The 16,976-nt window shown below is 41.7% G+C and overlaps 1 protein-coding gene across 3 annotated transcripts in view; it reads left to right on the top strand.

Annotated features, from left to right (window-relative positions):
- TTC39B (tetratricopeptide repeat domain 39B) overlaps positions 1–16,976 on the top strand; it is a 609,447-nt gene that overhangs the window by 207,255 nt on the left and 385,216 nt on the right. For all 3 annotated transcript variants that reach the window (XM_078675907.1, XM_078675910.1, XM_078675908.1), the window contains exon 2: positions 10,537–10,571. In XM_078675907.1, the coding sequence (XP_078532033.1) occupies positions 10,537–10,571 (35 nt within the window). The remainder of the gene's footprint in view (positions 1–10,536; positions 10,572–16,976) is intronic.

The raw sequence follows: 16,976 nt of genomic DNA, 5'->3' as shown, positions 1-16,976 counted from the left end.
TTATTCAATCCCATTCACTCTCAATCACTCACAAACGCATACGCACATGTATAGAAAATAATATTTTCTAACTGACCTTGCTCACTTAGTTAGCAACTGGAAGCCACCATGGCAGCTGCAGAGCAGGAATCTGGTGCTGGGCATTGAAACCAGCAAGCCATGAATCCCAACGAGAAGCTAGTAGAGCAGCAAAGGCAGGATTGAAAAGGGGAAGATTCCCTTCAATCCCGCGCCCATCTTCGTGATAGAACTGGAAGCACAGCCCTATAAGAAGCTGGATAGTACTGGGGATCATGCCCACGCTGCTTTGTGAGGCTTTCATTGGCTTCAGTGATGCACTGTTGTGCACTCTGACAGCTACATTTGAGCAGATATGCTATGCTGCCTGAGACACCATGCTGCCTGAGACATATGCGAAGTGTGGCTCAGTGGTTAGAGGCGGCAGACCCGGAATCTGAGATCGACCGTGGACCAGGGTTCGATTCCCCGCCTCGGCGGGTCTCGGGCTCATAAATTCCACGGTCTCGACAATTCTCGCTCCGGTACCTACTCGACTCACGGGGTCACACTCTGCGACTCTGGGCAATAGCTTGCTTAATCTCCACATCGGCCCCTCGCGGCGGGATGCCTGGCTTTCACCTTGTGGATACCCTGCCAGGGTTTCTCACAGGGGAATACCAGGACGGGTTCCCTAAGCAAGCGCGGAGATGCCCCAGGGTAAGTCCTGCGCTATATAAGTTTCATACATTTACATTTACATTTACATTTACATGTGTGAGGATTCGTAGTTGTGAAGTCCAGACATCCAGGCACAGAGATTTTATTTTGAAACAACACTCTCTAGCTGGATCATGCCTCTGCCCCCTCAGCCCCTTTTTCCCCTGTCAGCAGGAGTGTGGAGATGAGGCAAAGATGGTTTACCTGCGCACTGGCAGTGTTTGTGAAAACATGACATTTGTGTTTTCATGAACACTGCTAAATTGAAAACTGCACAGAGTGCTCACAGGCAGGCACGGAAAAAAATAAATAAAACTAATTTCGTTACCTGCGCTGCATCGCCAAATGTGATGCAGCGCGGGCAACAACATTCGTTTTTTTTCCAGTACTTACCTGTAATGGTCCATATCCCGCATTTTACAACCCCCCACCCTGACCCTCCCCCGCCTGACGTCACCGCCCCGGTATTACGCCCTGCACGGGCCGTGCCTGCTCACAGGAGGCAGGGGACTGCATCCTGAAGCCCCTGATGAGGAGCCGCTACTGACTTTCTTTAAGCCCTATACCACAGTGGATTCCCTCACAAATACATAGAATCTCTTGGCATTCGTAGGCAGCTTCGTCTTGGTGAAAAAGTAAACCTTCCCACTTAGAACATTTTTGGCGGTTCAAAGTCTCCAGTAGGCAAGGATGGAAACTATATGCGAACAGTGCTACACCAGACATGATTTTCTGTTTTGTGCATCTCTAATCACGATTCTCACTTCAGAAAGCCAAACGGTGGATATCTGCAGAGGTTGTGTCTTTTTTGGGAGGTATGGCACCATGTCCTGGTCCTCCAGAGAAAACCAAGATTTTCAAACCGTTCAGAAACTTCTTTCTTGAATGTTCAGTTTCCAAACTTTAATGGAGAGTTATAGAAGCCCCAGGCCACAGGGTGAAGTTGCAGGGCTACTTCAGGTCAAACGCACAATGTCCAGTTATACCAGATTCTTGGAATTCCTATGCAGAAGTTACCAACTCTTTGTCCACAGGAGCTTCTTTATTTCCACAACACAAGCAAGAAGTGTCACTTGTGCAGGAAATGGAAATATCTAGTTGCCACTGGTCTACCGAAGTTTGTCAAGGCGAGGGAGCTCTTGAGTCTGCAGGACCATTTGCAGTCTCCCTATCCATAACAGAAGTTCCATATGGCAAGCAGATTCCACAGGTTCCTGACTGTGATGACATTGTACTCCCCAGTATGTCCCCTTGACATTACACTACAAAAAGCTTGTGTGCAAGATTTCTGGGTTTTACTGGACCATACACATTTTCCAAGTGTGTAGATTGATGCAGTGGTCAAAGTGTTGTCTTCCATCCACCATGCTCAATGACATTCTAACACTCCTATCAAATAAACAGTCGAGTTGATGAGAGCTTGTCATGGTGTGAATAGACATATGCAATATAGGCTACACCCCAAATACTCAAGATTGTTGCATAAACAGAATCTGCTCCCTGTGGAATTCACAGTTTAGTTCAAAGTTGTTCTGATTTTGGATAGAACCTTACCGAAAACCAACTGGAGCAAGGGTCAAAGATGCCTATTGAAGCCTTCCCCCAAAACTTGGTAAACTGGTCCCTTTGTTGTTTAGTATGTGCATAGGTATACATGACCCTTCACGCTTTTGGGCATAGGGTCTCATCAACGGAGTTTGATGTTTTGCATGCCTATAGGAAGAACAAAGGGGGAACTGGGAGGTACAGGACTTGGGCATAAAGCCTCTGAACTTGTTAACAGTAACACAAAGTATTCCTGGTCCAAGAATGTGACATGTACAGGGAACTGTATTGCGATGTTGGAGACATGGATGTCCTCATCCACCTTTAGATAGCATGTTTTATCATGGGCCCTCCACACAAAGGTACCTAGCAGGTACCAATGTGGGTTGCTACCCTCCTGGAGGGGGAGCGCTTGAGGCCTATTTTTCAGGAATATATATATAGTGTGGGTGTAGGTTTAGAGGTGAAAAGTGAAAGGGTTTCAGAGGGGAGAGTAATGGTAAAACTATTCCCTGGTAGCCTACACGTTTTCATTTCGGTCCCCAATAGTAGAAGATAAAAGAAAAATGGGGAGTTAATAAACCGGAGAGACATGATGACATGTTTCAGCCTGCTCAATGCCCTGTGAGGAGGTGCTCAGACTTTCATCAGGACCTGTGCCCTCGCCACGTGTTATTGTCAATTATGCACATAAACATATCCATTTTTCCTGTACAACATCCAATATGACTTAAAATAGAAAGTTCAGCAACTTCCTACCTCCACTCGTAGATTGTTTTCTTTGCTATGAGCTTTTTAATTGTGAGAGTAAACAATCAGAAGTACATTAAAGACCAATAACTGTAATTGTGTCCTCAGTACTATTTGCTTTCACTGACATGTTCTATTTTTGCATGTCCTAATTGAGTCAGTGTGACCTCGTTTTGCAGCACAAACAATCCACAGAATATTGCACTTAACAATGTTGAGCTGCCGAAGAACAAGCTTGTTTCCCGATTTAGCTCTGTTTCCAAGCAGAAAGTTACTGAATCGGGTGTATACATTTTTTTATTACGGAGTGTTGAATATGATACGTTCTGGTGGCTTATTGGCTGTTGCTCATCTGCAAAAATTACTTCCAAAGGCAGGGGCGGATGATAACATATGAAAGTGGTAAGGCGTGAAGCCCCCCCCCCCTGCTTTCCAAACAACACAATTAAACAAATGTGCAAAATAAACACACATGCACTACAATAAAATAAAAAATAAAATAAATGTACTTACCCGGGCTGCGTCCTCTGTGTCCAGTCCCCAGCTCTGAGCATGATTCAAAGTGCAAACTTCCCCAAGCAGTACTGACGCAGCTCATGAGAGCAGCGCCAGGATTGGATGGAGCGGGCTGGCTAGATGCTACATCAGGCCCTAGAGGCCTGTGCTTGGTCTCCACCCAGCTGTCTAAGACATCTGGGTGGAGACCTGTAAAATGTGCATGTCATGCTGGCCGTCACAAGACAGCCGGCCAAACTGACATGCGTACTTAGCAGTGTCTGGCCAGCCTTTCTCTAGTCCTCCATTCTACCAATCGGCAGCAGAGGACATGACACAAACCCATTTCTCTAGCTCAGGGGCAGGCTGACTGATGGCTGCGTTGCGCCTCTTGATAAAGAAAATGGCAATTCAATCACATTTACCGTGGCTCACTGCGGACGGGCGTTGGGGGCGGGGGGCGACTCTCCTCCGCCCTCAAGAAGAAACCACCGCTGTCCAAAGGTGATGTGACTCTTTGCACATGGAGGGGTGGACATGGAAACTGTTGCTCATTATGTACAACACAAAAGAGACAAATTATGCTATCACACGAACTTCTATTCTTGGACTAGCTTCCTCCTATGCGCAGCACAATAAGATTGGACAGCAGCATGTGGCTACGAAAGTGTAGCTAATATTCCCCATTGGACACCTTTCTGTTGAATAAGGTGGTGACTCGAGTCAAATACCTTCATTTATTTACACTGTGGTGTCCTACTGCTTTAGCAGATATGCCTGGCATTACCGGTGCAGACATTTGGTGGTCAACATGCGTTTTTGCCAATGGCAGCACCAGGAGAAGATTGGTCTGGCTGACCAGCTCAGATCAGTTTATTTTCAGGGTGCTTTTGACAGTTTTGATCACCTGAACTATGAAGGGGTTCTGTGTTTTGTTTGTGTGCTGATGGCACATTGGTAGCTTCTATCATTATGGCTTACCTCCCTGCTTCCTCATTCAAATCTTAATGTGACATCCCTGCATTATTGAACAGTTCTTAAAGTAATATGAGACATTAAGCCACACATTTCGCTTTTGAATTAGTGTTTTTCATATAGTAGCTAACGAGATAACATTTAAATAGACAATTCTGCACATACATGGCTTGTAGATTTAGAATTTGGGTTTTAATTCTGTACGGAAAAAATGCTTCATGACTCAATATTTTGACAATCAAGCAGATTCTTAGTTTGTCACACCACCCACACTCTTTAAAATTAGATTTATTTTGCGAGGTACTTTAATATTTCTTACATGTTGCAGGCAAATATTTCTAGTCTATGGCTTATGTAATTTTAGGCGAAATGCACATGGAAATAATTTCCACTGGGTCGTATTTGGATAATTTAAAATTGTGAATTATACAGTTCTGTTCAATTTATGTCACATATGTCATTTGATTTCAACATCAATCATTTTCAGTATCTTTACATCCAATGTGTAATCCACCACATGCATTTTCAATGTTGTACCAATCGAAGAAAGACGTTTATAAATCCTCAACGAATTTCTTGCCCTGACTGGCACTTCATCAGGAGGGTCCACAATCTTTAAATGGCTAAAAACAAGTCAATTTAAATCTGAAAATAGCAAATACAAATCATCTGTTATTTCATTTAGTCTGAAAAGATGTCTCCAGTATCTTCACTGATGAAACGTGTCCACATTCTGCTTGCTGCCCAAATATGTGACCATGTCTGTCCAATTTTCCTGATGCATGCTTCTCTCCTGCCAGGACATGTGAAAGACCTTCCTGTTTTGTTTCTCTTCTAACTTCTCAACCTAACAGGCAACCCCAGTCTAACTGGTCATTTAACCCTTTTAATAATGACCCATTTAGTGGCTTTTTTTTCAAAAACGTCTCCTTGCAGAAGAATTTTCAATCTGTTTGTGCCATCATCTCTTTTCAAGATTACACTCAACCCCTTAAATTGTAGTTGAATAATGTTATGTTTAGTCTCGTAGAAATTTGGGACTTCGTATTGCGTTTTGAGTTCGTTCGGTTGGACTGTAATTCCCTTTTCAGCTTTTTCACCCTAGACTTTACATACAAAATGTTCTCCTGATTGATACCAGAACTTAACTGGCTATTTTGATATTAATTCTAAAAAGTATCTGTTCAATCCTTTATCAAGTGATATGTTCTTTACTCATGAGCACAGTCGAAATAATTCCCTGGTCTTTGTTGTGTATTGCTAACATTCCTCTTTCATACATAGGGAAGATCCAATCATGACTCCACAGGATTGTGTTAACAGTGGTTGATTTGAAGAACCTTATCAATTCTCATGCTCCCATGAGAGAGCTTGCAGTGGTACAGAACTTAGGAAATAACTTGTTGAGTGAATGCATCCCTTGACGTTTTTGAGTTAAACCTGAGGTTCACTGGTGAAAATTTTGCCAGGTTTTTTACAACAGAAAGTTATTACACTTTATACGTGTAATAGTTTCATCCACACAATGTAGTTTAAGGGAACATCTAAGCGTTTACATTTCTGATGATGGATATACTAGTACGACCATTTAAGGCGTCGTCAACATACCATGCTACCTTTAAATTAATACTAGCATTCATGTTCAGCGTTCATGATACACCTAATGATGTATGCCCATAAGTCATGGCTATCATGCTTCTAATTTTATTTCTCATAGTATGTAGCAAAGAATCACTGAGGAGTGTATTACTACCAGTAATTATCTGTTGAAGTAGGAGTGCAGAACGTTGCAGTAGAAGAGAATGGAACAACTCCATCTCTGTCTCTATACATTGCTCTGACTCTCCTTCTAGCTTCTTCTTCTTTTTGTGTCTCCTTCTCTATCTAAGATGGAATGCTAACCTAGAATCTAGGCATGAAGGTCTTAGGCCATTTGTCATTGATTAAGATCTGGTTGAAAAATTTGGAGTTTATATTGCTCTTCTCAGTGTTTTGAAAAAGTATTTAGTAAAGCGAGCGTGTCCGCATCATGCAGAAATTGTTAAATACACATACAAACACACCCATGCTTTGGTTACCTATTGGCTCTGGAAATATTTGTCGTTAAGCTTGACAGCACAAATTCCTCAAACTTTTATTCATCCAGCTGTCTCATCATTAATTGAAGACTATCTTTGTAGTAAAGATTCTCATTCACAACCCTCCTCCTGAGTACTATTTTGCAAACTTTCAACCTTTCGAACCATGGCATAAAGTAGAAAAATCCTTTTTCCTTTTTAATATTTAAGTGAGTGTGGCTGGTGAATGAGGCACTGGACCACCAGGTTGACACTTGTATTGTTAAATTGAAGATGCAGATTCACTTACTTAGAATGTAGTAAGCTTATTTTCAAATAGTACCAAAAACTCCGCAGTTTGCTATTCTTACTGAGCATGTTGTAGAGGCACGGAACCATGTTAGAAAACCTATGTAGGCATAAACAAAGTGGCACCGTCAACAAGAACTCTATTCCAAAGAGGGAGGGTCAGAGATGCCCCGCGCTTCACAGTGAAGGCCTGTATGGGATACCTTGGGATTATTGAAGGAAAACCACTACTTCTACCTGGAGAGGGTGAGAGCACAGCTGGGAATAGGACTTGTAGAATGCAGATGAAGATGCAGAGGGATGCTTCATTCATTAAAAGCTTCTTTCTTCAGTTTAGAACACGCAAGCTCAGGAAGAGCCTGGCTCTCGCGGTGACTCCTAGTCCCAGGTAAAACCAAAATACACCTACATTTCTATCCGTGCTCCTACAACTGTCAAAGGAACACCATCTCCATGTGGGTTCCTGGGGTATGACAAATAGTACTGCTTGACTATTCGCCTTAAAAAGTTCTACTTATGTTTAAGGGCGATATCTGCTTGAAACTTCCAGTGTGTAGTCAAATCCATATCATTAGTTGTGGAACATTTATTCTTTATTGTTTATTGTTTATTCGTCAGGAGGTTTCCCAAACCTTAGTTTGCTTCTTCATTTCAAAGTGTCTTCATTGCTAAATTATAATTGACAGCAATTTGGCTGAGATTAAAGCGAGAAAACTTGTGTGCCATATTTGTAACCTTTTATTTATGTTACTTCCTTAAGGTGGGGGTAGCATTTTCATGTTGACAACATAAAAATTGCCTTTTGCTTGTGGGCAAGGATGCAAAAGTGTGTCCACCACACCATATATTACACAAACTAACACACAAATCGTACAGTCAAATGACTTTTCGCCTTGTTATTTCGAACTAAATTGTGAATTAGTTTCTTGGAAGCTTGGATTCATAAAATACTTCATTGTATCTTCTTTAGATCTGGTATGACAGAACAGCTGTCTGCAAAACACACTGTTACCAGTTGTTTACACTATCCGTAGAATGGGCTGTGGTTCCACATAGAAGAGTATAGCTCTCTGTTGGCTGTTTGGTGTATCATTTCTCCTTCAAGTGAAATGCACGAGGGACTGTTTTACATCTGAAAAGTACACGTAATCATCACAGAGTTTGTAATATTCAGTGCCTTATCTCCTGCACGGATTCTATATAGAAAGCAATCCTTTTCTTACAGCATTACCAAAGTCAGTGGGGCAGACTTTAATATGATAACCAGCATTTGTGCAGCCTCTCCTATTGACCGCATTTGTGAGTACCTATGTTTACATGTATTTGCACATTAAACACAGGCCTATTGGCTTCGCCAATACATGTTGCTTGTGTTTCTTTCCCCTTTATTTGTCACCCCATCTGAAATGTATACCACAAAGACACTGCTGCTGAGCTCCATATCTTATTCTAATTAGGTTTTTCCCAATTATGTACTTCATTCCATTTCCAGCCCTTTGGGAGGGAGAGAGGGAGGCAAGCACTACCGACTACCATTTTGTGTGTGTAAAAGGCCGCTTTATTGAAACAGGTGCACATCACCTTATTACCAAACTGGCAAACCGCCTTACAAAACTAAAACCTCTCTAAACATCGAGTTACCTGACCCCCCTTTGTTTTTCTCCCTCCACCCCTACGATCCCACATGATAATATCCCCCCACCCCGCAACATAACAATATATAACAGCATTATATCCTATGAATATCCAATTTTCTCCCCTACCTCTTAAATCCAAAACCTCACAATACCTACATTCCTATCTGTCCTTTTGCAACTGTAACCAAACTACCCTCTAATGTAACCCCCAAACTGGTTACCCTTTCCCCGCTCCCGTTCCCCAAATCCCCAAACTTAACGACAAAATACCGAACTCCAGCCAAACTTGGCCAACATCCAAACAAACTCAGCCTGCACCTGCTTCCAGCGACAACATACATATATCCCCACCCTGTGCACCTGTCCCAATTCCACACCCTTCATCAACAAATGTATTACCAAAAAGAAAAACCAAAGGGAAAAAACCTACTCTCCGCTCCCAGCCAGCAGGTTTCAATACCTAAAATGGTGGCTGGGTAAACGCGGGCAGCCCCCTTTATACTTGGGCTATGAAAACTTGTCATTGGGCTGCCTTTGGGCTATTCCCAGGCAGCCCAAAATGGCAAAATGGCCGCACCCATGTCTTGCTTCCCTCCCCCTGCCAAAACTGCCCGGGGGGCAGACCTCGCAGCTCGGCTGCCCCCCAATTCCCCCTTCTGCAGGAACATGTATCCACAGATGCAATAAACCCCACACAAAAGACACAGAAGATAGTGTTTCTTCCCAGGGGCCAATCTCCTTATATGGCCGTAGGTGCTTGTTGAAAATGCGCCCTCGCCTGGGAGTAGAATCCTAGCCTATAAATCATGCTCAGCGCAGATGCCTATATGCATTTATTAATTCTACACAGCTATAATTTCAGGTCTGACAGCAACAGTAAAACTGTAGAACTGTGTAAAGATGCAGCACAAATCACCTGGTGCATCTCTTCCAGAGAACAAACCTATGCAACTGCTCATGTGTCAAACAACAAGACGTAGACGTGATTTCCAAAACTTTGATTTCAATTTCACACATCTAGTTACTACTTGGTTGGCTAAATTATACGTTTAGATTAGATGAACACTCCACATCTGTTTATTTATGTTGAGTTGGACCCAGATCAAATGCCTGGTGAACAAACTATCATCCAAATGTCCATATTTTTGTGACCGAAGAGTAACCAGGGGTAGTTGATTATCATAAAATCAGTGGATTGTTGGTAAATTCTTGCCTAAAGATATGTTCGAACTACGGACCAGATGTACCAACAGATTTTGTAATCGGACACCCTGCGATTCACAAAATCACAGGGTTTGGAAAAGCAACATTCCTGTTTGTAATGGACAAAACCCATCATATTTCCGACTTGTATAATGGGTTTTGCTACCCTTACTCAATCATAATTTGGAAGAGACATGAAAGGGGCTTTCCTTCCGAATTGTGATTTGGTGTGGTATGTGTCAATGTTTGACTGCAATTCTGGTCACAAATCCTTGACCAGTTACTGACTCCTCAAGAAAGGTGGTAACTGATTTACAAAGGTAAAGGGATTCCTTTGGGACCCCTTCCTCTTTAAGAATCGGATTCACAGTCTCAGGGGGTCTAGACAGTGGTCCCCCATACTGCCTGCTCCTTCTGAAATTTTCTGAATCTGGAATCATTTATGTTTTTTCAAAGTAGTACCGGTCCCTTTAAGAAGCTCCGCCTGCTTTAACATAACACATGTTGGACACCAGAACAGTGGTCTGCTGTCCCTTGCAGGCCACCATCCCTGTTTCTCGTCAGTCACAGGGCGTGGCAAATTGCGACCTGCCTAATTAATATTCCTCATGCAGATTGTTCTATGACCCCTTCTATTTGCAAAAGTCAATGCACAATTCGCAAGTGCTTTTTGTAAATGGAATCTTAGTACATCAATACCTAAGAGAAATAGGAAGCCAGGACACCTTCAAATGTTAGTAGCAATTTTAGTCTTCGATTTTGCATATAAATGTTTTATCTTGTGATAAGCTCTAAGTAGCATTTCTGTGTTTACCTAATGATACTTAACACCTGTTTTTCTTTTGTAGGAAAACTTCGAAGATGCCTTTGAGAGCATTCCCGTGTAAGTACATTTACAGCTTCTTTCTGTCTTCTGGTTGTTTGTGGTGGATGAAGTGAATGGCTCTGTTACTTTCTCCCCTTCCATGCTCCTTCTTGTGCTCAGGTAGCGCAATTATCCAGGAGCTAAAGGTAAAGAGGAGGCTTACAACCTTGTAACGAGAGGCGTGTAAATAGGGAGGGCGAGGGATTAGCAGTAGCGCATACCCTATTCATAAGTGGCTAACGTGTAAATAAAATATGAATTAGAGTTAATGTTTGTAATTTCATCCTGCGCTTCTTTCCGGCTCCAGTGTCACTATTATTTGTTGATGTCACAGCTTAGGTCGACTGCTGCTCTCTTTTTCGTCTCTTTTTGTTTCTGTTAAGTCTTCTTGCCGTTGGGCCGCCCAGCAGAAGGACTGTCCCTATTTTTTTTACATGTTTATGCATTTATTTAATGAGTGCTCCTACAAGTACAGAGACTTAGGGCCATATGTATCAAGCAAAATTGCGATCGCAAACGCTGAGATCGCAATTTTGCTAAGTGGTATGTACGAAGGCAAATCTGCGTGCAAAATAAGGAATCACAAAACTTGCGATTCCTTATTTTGCGATTGCATTTAAGGAATCGCAAATTTTGCGATTCCTTAAAATGCAATGAACGAAGCACCAAAAAAGTGCAATTTGGCCTTAAGGAATCGCAAATTACCACCAATTTCAAGTTGGTGGTAATTTGTGATTTCTTTGAAAAATGCACTGTTTTGCGTTTTTCAAAGTGCAATGTCAAGCACATACATGCCCTTAGGGCATGTATGTGCGCCACATGTGCACTAACCCTGGGCGTAGTGGGCGTAGTGGGGCTTCGTGGAGCTACGTGAAGTGGGCGAGAAACTACGCCCACCTCCGCACTCCGCGTAGCCCCACTACGCACCGCAGGCCTCCCTCCCGCCCTCCCTAAATACTTTAAATTAAAAGTGGAAACGAATTAAAACGCACTTACCTTGCCCGCCGCTGCCCGCCGCGTCCCCGGGGCTCGCTATCTTCATGGCTGCCGTCTTGTGTATCTAATGCGCATGCGCGTCCGCTCGCGCATGCGCATTTCTCGTGAGAAATGCGCATGCGCGGCCGCTCGCGCATGCGCATTAGATACACAAGACGGAAGCAATGAAGATAGCGAGCCCCGGGGACGCGGCAGGCAGCGGCGGGCAAGGTAAGTGCCTTTTAATTCTTTTACACTATTAATTTAAAGTATTTAGGGAGGGCGGGAGGGAGGCGGGTGGCGGCCAGCTACGCTCCGTCTGCGGAGCGTGCATAGTGCCGGATTCTACGCCTGCTACGCAAAATGCGTAGAAGCCGGCACTACGCACACTCCGTGCACGGAACGTAGCCGCCCGCCCAGGGTTAATGTGCACCCATGCTTATTTCAGGGGTGCAACAGGGTGTCCTTTTGACACCCGTGCACCCTTGAAATTGCATTCTCAATTTGCGATTCAATTGCTCATCGCAAATTGAGAATGGCTTACCATGCATTCCTATGGGCCTCTATGCCCCATAGGAATGAATGGGAAGGTATTCCTGAATTGCGAATCGCAGTTTGAGATTCGCAATTAGGGAATATGTAGGATTCGCAAAATTTATTGCAAATCCTACATTCATAGCATTTTGCGATTCTCAAATTGCGATTCGCAAAAAATCGCTATTTGAGAATCTCAAAAGAGGATTTTGATACATATAGCCCTTAGAGTTTACCTGGATGCGAGCTTTCCTTCTAATGTGCATTGTTTGCGAAACTTGGTTGCAGGAAAGCTCTATTTTCAGGACTTTTCTAAAGAACAGAGGTGCAGTTCTGAGAGTGGGATTCAGCTTCATCTGGAGTTTTGGGCCTTGAGCTCACAAGCATCTTCCTTTATGTTTTAGAAAGTTTAATTTTCTTGGTAGAATCTGGTCCGAATTGGAAAAGGGAAGGTGCTCAGCTGGTGTGTAGTCAGGGGCCAGTTTATGTACTTGTCCCAGATCTTGCCCCAATATGCTTTGTCCATTGTGCATCGGGCATAAAACTTTTAAATAATTCTTGATTCCACTGGGATCCAGTGAAAACCTTCAGAGCACATGGTTTGTAACCGGTCATTAAAGTTATTGATCAGGCTAATGTATATTATGTTTAGGTTGTCTTGATTTGAGTGTTAATTTTTGTAGATTTCAGGTGTTTTCTCAGTATTTTCCAAACTGTTGATGTTCATTCAACTGCCTTACACCCAAAATACAAAAACTGCAAGGTGATGGATGGAATGCTTACTTTTCAGGGAGGGCCTGGCCTGGCAGTTCTCATTGGAGCAGGGTCAAGACTGTTCTGCAAATGGCTGGGTCCAAACAGAGATGGCTTAGTGTGTAAAGTGATAATGAACTGGGATGCGGCCCTGAGTAATTATCAGTGGCTGAGGATAATTCAAGCATTATGTCCATTGTGTTTTTTGTTTTCTTTAGTGTGTCGCCTTAACTGGTAAAGGTATGCCCAGATGTGGGTCTTGTGCACACTGTTTTAATTGAACCAAGCTATACCTGGCTGATGAGCCCTAACTAGGGCGAAACCGGTCCTGGATTGTTTGTATTCAGGTTCAGCGAAGGCCTGGCCTGGCAGTTCAGGCTGGACTGGTCCCACTGGGGAAAGGTCAAGACTGATTAGCCTATGGCTGGGCCCTAAAGTGGCTTAGTGTTCAAAGTAATGATGGAATGGGATGAGGCCCCAAGTAATTACTAGTGGTTGAGATTAACTCAAGCATTTAATCCATCGTTTTTGTATACTTTAGTGATACACCCAAAATAGACAAAAAACGTGTTTTTTCATTGTTTACAAAACATGTTGTTTTGCTGTAGTGATTGTTATAAAGCACATTTAATTTAAAGGAGAAGTAATGCATGGTATGTAGTTTCTTCCCATTGACCATGTGTGCAATGGACTTATGACAGAGTGTTGTAAGCATAGAAAGTCTCTGTCGAGGCACATGTCGTAAAAAAAGCAGCAGGGGGACTAACTGAGTCAGGCAGTATGCAAGTGACATCATGGTGCGTGACATCATAGTGTGACATCGCATGCGGCATCGCAGAAAGTGGCATCACAAGTCATGACCTCAGAATGAACATCACAAGAAGCGACATCAGCTCTTAACACCTCAGACATATGTTTAGCAGTTCTATCACAAATACATTTGAGTGCAAATGTAACAAGTGCGATTTTGTGTCAGGGATGTGCAAAAAAAAAGTGAAACACAACCCGACACAATAACTGAGTCACATCTTCTACATTTATTTATTTTAAAATCGGCCATAAAGAAATTACCAGCAAGGAGACATCTGGCAGTACATCAGTTCACCTTAATTGGTAAGAAACTCTGCATTTTAAAATATCTTCTGGGATTAAGGCAACTGCTGCAGAGATCTTTGTGTGCCCAGTACATTTCAGGGAATAATAGCAATGGTAAGATAACTCTGGAGGTGAACACATTTGCTGGAGAGATCTGTGTTTTGTCTCGCCCCAGTTTTAAATCGAAGTAGCATAGAGGGTTAATGTGTCTCCTGCAAAGCACATCATGTAGCATGCAGATGGCAGGTTTTTATTTTATGTCTCTGGTTAAGTGGATTACTGCTTTTAACACCGAGATCCTTTTGTTACTTGATGTTCATAAATTGTAATCCTTCTAATATAGCACAGTGAGCTATGAAGGACATGTCATTCCTACACATTGTAACCCTCACTGTCTTACGTGACACACAACCTATACATTGACTTACAAACCTATTATTTATTGTCAATGTATAATTTTACATGTGATGTAAAGCACTCTGACAGCCTGCAATGGGATGAGTAACCATATAAAACAAAATAGAGGTATTTAAATTGTTATTTGTCGAAATACTGGGACAGAACAACACATTTGACATTTTTACAGTGCATCTCTTATAAACATGGACTAAACAAAGTCAAAAGAATGCCTCTTTTAAGTTTCTGTGAAGTGATAATAAGCTGTGCGCCTTTGTTTCCCTCCGTTGCACCTAGGTTTGTGGCTACAGATAGCTCCCAGCGAGGATAATCGAATAAAAGGAGGTCTGATGGCCCCTTAATTTCGTCCTTTATTATGGAATAAGTTGAATGTAAAATTAAAAAAAGCCCTCTCCTTGCCTGCACAATGCTGCTCAGAACGAAGGCAGACAACGTGCAGACGCTGCTGACTGTGATCCGGTTTCTAAAATCCACACCAGGATAAAGTCAGCATATTTTGTGCCCAAATTCTTGGCAGGGTGGCGATGTCCACCCTGTGAAAATAGTGGGTGGATGCAGAGTTGTGCCCTGGTTTGTGTCTTGCACTCACCTCTCATTACCCTTTCTCACATCTTATTACCTCTCACTCTGTCAGGACTATGTCTGGTTTACAGGACTATTAATGGATTACAAAAGTAAGAGTCTAAATGTTTTAATTAGTTTTGAGTTAACTTCTTACTGAATATTATGACACTGTTGAGGTGGTCAACTCTGCCACACTATGGTACCTTGTGAAATCTTTCAAATTTTGAATTACATCAGATTAACTTGTAGGCGTTCATTCTTAGGCATGTGATGCTTTAAGCATGCTTACCACTGCTTTTCTGCACTCTTTGCCACGCTTAATTAAGGTGGTTTTTAAAGAGATAGACAGTATGTCCTCTTCCTTTGTATGGTCAAATAAGATACCAAAACTGGCACTTAGCGCTATCCTGTTGCAGAAGGAGGATTGTCTCTTTCAAATATTAAAAATTATTATATACTATACGACATTTGCACAGTATAGTTTTAGATTTTTCTTTTTGGACCCTCAAGAGGCAGATTTTTTTTATGAAAAAGATCTTAAAGGAATATAATATCACTGACCCTACGAGAATAATGAAGTACCCTAAGATAGTACGCTATAAGATCCTTCAATGGATACTTAAGCAAAAATCTCAACTTCTAAAATAATACACCATTCCAAGAGTTAACAATTCAACCAGGCGTTGCCATAAATACATATATATCTTTCTTCGGAGGAGTGTGTTCCTATATATATATATATATATATATATATATATATATATATATATATACGGGGGAAAGATGAGTTTTATAGTCCAGTATTTTAAAGTTGTGGGAAGAAAACTGGTATTTGCAGATCCGGGATTTTATCACAGGCAACTGCTGGAAACCCTGGTTAGAGATTGAAATGGGACTTCTACACTCTAATACAATTCTGCAATGATCATTCAATAGGCTAAAACCTATGTTGGAAAAATTAGATATACAAAATATGACTCTTAGAACAAGTTTAAGTGACTCTTTGAATTCCCCTATACAATGGAAGATCAGTGCTTGGGTTAAAATCTTAGACGAAAACAATCCTCCTTCGTTATATGAAAAAGCCAGGGTGAGCTGGAGGAAAAGGGAAGATATACAGGTCTCTAAATCAACCTGGAATATAATCAATAAATTAAATGCAGTTCTATTATGAGGCACGCGTTTTAAGCGCAGGCAATACTATTCGAAATTGTTGATTTATAGGACACCCTCCTTTCTTCATATGATATACACACAAATTGAAGACGGGTGTTTCCATTGTGAAAAGGAGGGCGGAGGCACTTAGACGCATATTGTTTGGGGAAAGTCCAAAAATTAGCAGCTTGTGGGAGGAAATTGAGTTCTATCTTAGATCCACATTGGACCCCTTTATTTCGATTGATGCATCTATTGCAGTTCTGGGCTACTCCCCTACAATCTCTACACAAGAAGAATGCCTATATATCGCAGCATTGATAGCAAGATCCCTAATCTTACAATTATGGAAAACGGAGAAGGTACCTACCTTCCAAGCATGGAGAGCAAAATTGCGTAAAATTCAAGAATTAGAAAAAAAAATGCAATAAGATCAGGCTCAATAAAAAGATATGAGAAATATTGGAGTCTATTTGAGATACAGACTAGAGATCTGAACCTATTCCTTATCCATTATCATTAAGGGGAAGACTAGAAGGAAATATGTCGAATCTGGATTTTCATTAGAATGTTGAGTTTTGTTTATCTGTTAAATCTTTATTAAATATGCACTTTGCAGTCTCTTCTATTGCGATTCTCAGCCGATTTACATAATTGCTATGGATTTATAACGCATTAGGAAGGTAGAGAAATCGTTCTTATTTTGCTTATCCTTCATAGATTTAGCATTTTGCATGTTGCACATTAACTTATTGTGAACTTTAATTGTCTTACTTATGTACTTCATTGTACCCGGTTGACACTATAGAGTGATAGAGCATATGTGTGTCTATTATGTGATATTTAGCACTTTATTTCAATGTGATTTTTAATGCCTCATATGATCGTCTTTCTTTTACTCTGCAACATTCTGGAACATGTATTTATATT

This window comes from Lissotriton helveticus, chromosome 2_1, assembly GCF_964261635.1.
Source record: "Lissotriton helveticus chromosome 2_1, aLisHel1.1, whole genome shotgun sequence".
In the NCBI taxonomy this organism is placed as follows: domain Eukaryota; kingdom Metazoa; phylum Chordata; class Amphibia; order Caudata; family Salamandridae; genus Lissotriton; species Lissotriton helveticus.
Note: the sequence above shows the minus strand (reverse complement) of the source record. Positions and strands in the feature narration are given on the sequence as shown.